The sequence below is a fragment of the Lagopus leucura genome, unplaced genomic scaffold (genome assembly GCF_019238085.1).
Source record: "Lagopus leucura isolate 7727_CA_CO unplaced genomic scaffold, USGS_WTPT01 Super-Scaffold_100001, whole genome shotgun sequence".
Lineage (NCBI taxonomy): Eukaryota > Metazoa > Chordata > Aves > Galliformes > Phasianidae > Lagopus > Lagopus leucura.
In genome coordinates, this window is record NW_024962262.1 from 6,765,461 (window position 1) to 6,772,505 (window position 7,045).

Sequence of the window (7,045 nt, forward strand, 5' to 3'; positions counted from 1 at the left end):
ACACCTGTAGATGAAGTGTGTATAATGTTACCTTTTACAGTTTTACTCCTCTTTTCAAAGTCCCAGCGGCCCATTAGCCCTTTTGGCAGCAAGTTGGTCACATGCAGTCTCTTGCTATCTGCTGTTATCTACTCATTAAAGGTTCCCTCCCCTCAGGATGGAACTGTTTGTACTGAAATGTGGTCTACCTCTATGCCATCCTTGTGTTTATTCATGCTCAAGTACCTCTAACCTACTGGTGGAAAACTTGCTACACTAGTGATGTTTCTAATGTTTGTGTTTTTTGTAAACTTTGTGAGAAATAGTTTTATTTCAGGCCACTGAAAGATGATTAAATATCTTAGTTGTAAAAGCCATTTTTTCATGATCACCTGCTGGTACATGTACCTACTGGGGCAATTAACTCTCTGCAATTACATTTCTAGACTTACCTGCTCTATTTGAGTCCAGCTGAAATCTGCTTATTATGGGCCCACCTTGACCTCATAACATTTCATTTTCTCAATCCAAATGCCATATAATACCAAGTCAGTTATCTTATGAAGTTGTAAGTACACTGCATCAAACATTACTTGTATTGATCTACTGATCTCATAAAAATGATGTCAAGTTAAGATGTCAAATTAGTTTGACAAGATTTATTTTTCATAGAGCTGAGCTGATTGGCATTAATCATATATATCTCCTGTAATTCATATATATCAAGCCTTACATAATCTATCCCATTATTTTAGTAGGCATTCAAGGATGGCTGGCAGTTCCATCATCCTGTCCACTGAATTAAGTGTTTTTTTCCACTTCCTTTAGGAATTAGTCAACATCCATACTAAGTGCCCAAGAGTTCCTTTGGCAACATTTTGAAGTACTGGATGCATGTTTTCTGCATCTGTAGTTAAAAACATGTCTTAGATGTATTTGGACTCATGGTTTCAATCTGTTAGGTTTGTTTGCTTTGTCTCCTTCCTAACACTTCAGGCTATACCAGCTTTTGGGATGTCTCTAAGTATGTGAATATAGGCTTTTCTCTCAGTTCCCATTAGTCTGCACATACTCCCATTGTTCACAGAACTTTGTCATTCATACAGCATCACTCAACTACTCCCCACCTCTTCTAAACAGCCTGGAAATAGCCATATATTTTCCCACTAATAGCATAATACTTATGTGTAAGACATATTTTCCAGGCTTTATGCCTTCTTTGTCATGGGCAAACATATCCCTGCTAACCAGTCACAATTACCCAGAGCTCTGTCTTCCAAAGAGCTTTTTCACTCTCTGTTCTTCCGCCACACTGTTACTGTGCTTTTGTCCATCTTCTCCTTACTCACCTAACCAACTTTTAACTTTGCCCCCCTGACTCACTCAGGTTTCTCCAGGACTTACGTTTTTCTTCTGCAGGATGTTCTGCTCTGACTGGAACAAAAAATCTTTTGTCTTTACCTCGGGGTCACACTGCACTAAGTACATGTGTGGTCTCACCCTGAGTTTTCTTTTCTGCCTTCTTCCAACTGGTCTCTGGGGCTGGCATGGAGCTACGAGAGATGGTTTAGTAGCTTGTGGCACTGATAGGAATGGGAGGGTGGTTGGACTGGATGATCTTGCAGGTCGTTTCCAACCTTGTGATTCTGTGATTCTGTGATTATGTGGCAGCGCTGGCACATTGCTCTCCTGCACCATTCCAAAGGAGCCAATAAGTTTCTGCAGATTAACACTTCCAGGGTACAGTACAGAACCATTTGAGCTGAGACTGCTTTTTTTTTTTTTTTTTTTTTTTTTGTGGAGTGTTTATGTTCATCTTTGCCAAGTGAAAATAAAGAACAGCAATAACCATTTATGTGACAGCACTAAATCCACATGCAGTTTTACAAACACAAACTAATTATCCTGCATAACAGCTCTCTTAAAGGGTAGGTAAATATCTCATTTTGCATGTGAGAATTGGAGTAGAAGTGCTTGGTGTCTTGCATGTGGCTGCAGAGAAAACTACTTTTGGAGAAGCTGTGGATGCCCCATCTGTGGAAGTGTTTGAGGTCAGGCTGAATGGGGGTCTGGACAGCATCAGTGTACCTTTCCCTGATGGCACCATCCCGCTGGCAGTGAGAAAGGCAGCCTGGTATCCTCCTTCTTTGGCCTTCCTCTTGGGAACCAGGGGAACAGGCTGCAGAAGCCCCAGTGCAGGGACACCAAAACCTGCTTTCTTGCTTTCTTTTCCGCTGAAAACAAGACCCATCTTTTCACAGTAGGCTTCAGGCTGATCATTAAACAGAGTCCTGTGCTCACAGCTGTGTTTACCAAGTGTAAGGAAATAATTTACAGGATAGTCAGATCACATTGTCTGGCAATGACTGAGAAACATTTTTTATGACAAATACTGCATGGATATACGTGTGCCTTACCTTATTTGTAAGAAGAGAGGGGACAGATCTGGGTTTCACAGCCTGCTGTTCCTGCACTATGTACTGGTATATGATATTGCACTTGAATGCCAAGGTGACATTTATTTGTTTATTTTGCAGCTTACGCACTGGATAATGTTAATCTCCAAGGATATTTCATCTATTCTTTTAATGACAAGACTGCTCCTAAATATGGTCTGTACAGTTATGTTGCAAATCAATATGAAGCAAAGCCTTCTATGAAGCACTACAGAGAAATAATTGACAATAATGGTTTTCCTGGTCCCGACACTGCTGAGGTGCTGTGCCCGGAGGAGACTGCTGTGTGTCCTGAATGCCACTTTTTCCGAACCAGAAAATCATTATTTGCCTTCGTCTCTTTCATATTTGTTGCTTTTATTGTTACTGTATTCTGCATTATGTACTACTCCAGAAGAGCAGAAAGGCGGTATAAATAGAGCTGCCCCTGCATCCATCACCCAAGGCCCTTTTTCTCACATCCCCTTGGGAGATCTGAAATGAGTTCACAGTGGGGTGGTCACTTCAGCACTAGGAAGGCATGCACACTGCTTACTGCTGCAGGACACTGACAGCGAGCAAATATTGCTAGCATATGGCTTCCAGAAGCCACTCTCTGTGGTTTAATACATATGGTTTGGGACCAGTCTTTAATTCCTGTGGTAGGAGCTATCCCACAACCTTCCTTGGGACCTTTGGCTGAGCAGATGCTTTGCCCTCTGTGATTTTTCCCTTACTGAGTTTGATAGGTGTGTTTTGAGCACCACCACTGAGTGGTGGAAGAGCCTGAATGCCAAAATTATCCAAGAAAAGATGGAGAAACAAGATGATTTATACTTCCAAAGTAGGCTCTAATGCTGATGTTAGGTGATCAAAGCAAACACCTCCCTGGAGCAGGGCACGTGGGTGAGCGGAGACTGAGAACTGCACAAACAGCAACTCTGGTTGCTGGGATTCGTGGTTCACACAAACTCACTGCTGCTGTGCTTCTGAGCACAAATCAACACTGACGACTGCACAGGATTTGAGGATCTGTTCAGGAATCTTCTCTCAAGGACCTGTGTCTTTCTCAGAGGGAGAGGCAGCAGGGATTTATCCTGGGGTGGCAGGCATTGTGCAATCTGACGGGAAGAGTTGAGAAGAGTGAAAGGACCTTTCTCTGCACATAAGTTGTGTTAAGCATGGAGAATTTAGATCCCAACCTTTTGCTGTAATAATCCAGCACTTTATTGCCGCTTTTGCCACGGTCTGAGATCTTGGAGACGCTGCTGCTGAAATGAGTCATCCATTTTCCATGAGGCTCTTCTGGTTCTGTGGGACGCTTTCTTTTGAGCAATGGGATCTGGCCCTGATAGCATTTCCTTCCCAAATTATGACTGGGCTGAAATTAGCAAAATATTAGCGGCATCATTTATTAGTAGAAATAGAGATGGAGGAAAACTCGGTCTTATTTTGCCTGCTTTGTGAATTACTGCATTAGGAATGTTTGTGGTAGAAAGCAGTATGGCCATTTTTCTCCACTTCTAACTCTGGGCCAGCACAGCCTTCAGCTGTAATTGTGTTTTTATTGCTATGTGAATAATGTCAGTCACTGGAAAGAATATTTTAAAGGAAATGTGCTCTGTGTTAATTAAGAATTATTTATCTACTAAGCTGATTACGCTGTATTAAAGGTGATGTTTATCTCCTCGACAGCTAACAGATGACTAAATGACCTCCTTTGGTTCCTTACAATCCAAATATTTTATGAATCTGTGATTCTGTGCTGTAAATTAAAACTTATGTATGAAATACTATTTTCATTTGTGACTGAAAAGTATTTGTTTTTCTTAAGTAATCTGCAGAAATAGAAAAGAGTATTTTATCACAATTATTAATATATCTTCCAGTATTAAAATGGTCTCTCTTTACACTAATCTAGATTTTGATATCAAGGTGAAAATATATTTGATATTAAGGTGAAAAATTCCAAGTAAGTCAAGAACTATTAAAAATGTACATAAAAATTATTTATAGCATGATAGCACTTGCTGAAGAAGAGCAAATTTTAAGCTGCTGTATTTATGTGTTGCTGCCTGGTGCAGTGAGGAAATTACAAAGAAATGCCTTAGCCTAAATGTATGAAATGCAAAATGGCTTTCTCCATGTCATGGCAATGAATCACAGCAAATGCATTTACTCCAGTGTGTCAGATACTGTCTCAATCCATGCTAAAAAGTGACTTTTATTTAAAATGTAGCCAGGTCACATGTGACACTGTATTTGTGTATGTTTTAATGATTTCGTTGTTGGTAAAATAAAACGAAACCAGGCCTGATCTTTTTGGTCAGCTGAGCTTCCATGTCCTCCCTACGCTCCAGAGGTTCAGCAGACCTGGAAAGGCAAACCCAGGGCAGTGTGGAGCTGGTGGGCACTGAGTGCCTGGACTGTGCTGGCACTAAACTGGCAGCTTTCCATCCTGCACGTCATGTTGGTGTGCTAATGGACAGGCTGGTCACAGTGTGAGGGGTGAAGCCAGCAGTCCTAGCAAGGAGACACTGCAGACTGGCTGATATGTAACCACCGACAGGCAGATGGCACCAGCTGGATAGTTAATTTGTAGATAAAGTGGCTTTTGCTACTGCAAAGCCATGTGATCACATCCTGTAATGGTGCCATGGCACATAGAAATAACACAGTCTTTGGTGCTTTGCCCTTCAGGAGAGGGTTTAGATGTCACTGCTAAGTGGGCCCTGGTGACTGCTGAAGCTCTGACCTTGGCAGCCTGCCTGCGGCATGGCACGTGGCTCTGAGCGCCCTGGTGGAGCTGTAGGTGTCCCTGTTCATTGCAGGGGAGTTGGACCAGGTGACCTTAAAGAATCCCTTCCAACTCAAATGATTCTATGATGTTATGACTTTTGGTTATCAGGGGCCAGTGCATGCTTCTTGTCAATCTTAAAAACACTCACTGCACAAAAGCCCTGGAGGCAAAGATCAGCCCCTGGCCAAGGAAGGAGAGCAGCGGTGTGCTCATGCAGATAGCTCCAGCCAGCACCTCCTGTGATCCAGCTGCAGCCATGGGATTTTCTGGACTGAAATGTTGTTGCTCAATGCTCCAAATTAAACATGTTATAAAATAATATATATACACTTTTATTCAAAATATTTTTTTGTGACTTGAGTGCAACGCTTCTGTTTTCTTTCTCAAAACTGTGCAGTGTGAGCGCCAGAGGGTTCTTCACTAATTGCAAGAATGAATTTTATATTGTTTTTATAACAATCTTAGAAATGAAATAAAGATACTGTAGATAACAAATGGCAATCTGCTCTTAATTTTTAATCTGTCCATTTTTCCAGTCTGCAGTCTGAGGTGCAGAGCTCCTTTCAAGGAGCTCTAGTGGTAACTCCACAAGCCGTTTGTGCTGCTGTTTGTTTTTCCAGTGCTGCATGAATAGACCTGACTTTTGAGGGAGAATGCTGGGGCCTGCACCTAAGCAGAGGCTTTTCCAGCAGAGCTCTGACTGAGGCATCAGAAGGGTTTGGGTTCTTTATTTATTTTTATAGTGACTTTAACTAGTGAAAAAGCTGTGGAAGTAACCTTGCTAGTAGAAGTTAGACTCAATGACCCTTGTGGGTCCCTTATAACTTAGGATATTCTATGATTCTATAATCCTATGGGAAGTTTTGAGGTTAGATGTTAGGAAAAATTTCTTCTCCAAAGGAGTACTCGGGTGCTGGAATGGGCTGCCCAGGGAGGTGGTGGAACACCACCAAAACCCTGGAGGTGTTCAAGAACCATTTACAGGTTGTATTTAGAGACATGGTTTTGTGGGGAAATATTGGTGGTAGGTGGACGGTTGGACTGGATGATCTTGGAGGTCTTTTCCAACCTTGGTGATTCCATGATTCTAAGCTGTTTGTTGTGATAGCTTATTCTCTAGTAACACTGCTGTAAACTTTATGGCTCTTATGTTTTAGCAGCCCTGCTCTGAGCCTTGAAGGAATTTGTCAGCAGGGCTGCGGCACAAAGCAGGCAGCTTTAGCAAAGCAAATGTCACAGTGAAAGGCAATGGGAGCAGAAAGGAAAAAAAGCTAATGAATGGGATAACAGCCTTGCAAGTGAGAAAATGTTTAAACAAACACATTGCTTTTCTAACTGTGTTATATCTATTTATTTCTGAGTCATTTAGAAATTCATTCTTCTTGAAAAAACTCACAGGAAAAAAACTTCCACCCTTCCTAAGGGTAAAATAGCCATTTCTAGGTGCTGTAGCTGAAAAAGATCAGTCTTGTTCCTCCCTTCCTTATGGAAGGCTGCAAAGCAGAGGCTCACCTCTGGAAAGGAAAGGAGAAAGTTTGTCCCCTCTCTCATACGTTGCTCTCGGGTTGCTGAAACGCCCTTTGCCAACAACTACACGGCTGAGGGTGGTGCTGGCTGGCTCAGCCCACTCTTTATAGAGTCTGAAAAAAGAAGGAATAATAAGGTGACAGAGTGGCAGAATCTGGTGTATCAGAGGCTTTTGTTCTGTATTGTGAGTTGAGCAAAAACACCACTTTGTCCAACAGTTCTAAGAAAAACAAATTCGTTAAGAAACCAGAAAGTTGCAATACCAGGAGCCTGCAGCCAAGATGCTTGTGGGTGCTGACATTTT

General features: G+C 41.9%; 1 protein-coding gene across 1 annotated transcript in view; it reads left to right on the forward strand.

Annotated features, from left to right (window-relative positions):
• The window catches only part of KL (klotho), a 48,007-nt gene extending 42,298 nt beyond the window's left edge, over window positions 1-5,709 (forward strand). Inside the window, exon 5 of the mRNA XM_042868522.1 lies at window positions 2,517-5,709. Within this exon, the coding sequence (XP_042724456.1) occupies window positions 2,517-2,854 (338 nt within the window). The 3' untranslated portion in view covers window positions 2,855-5,709. The remainder of the gene's footprint in view (window positions 1-2,516) is intronic.
• Window positions 5,710-7,045: the final 1,336 nt, after the last annotated feature.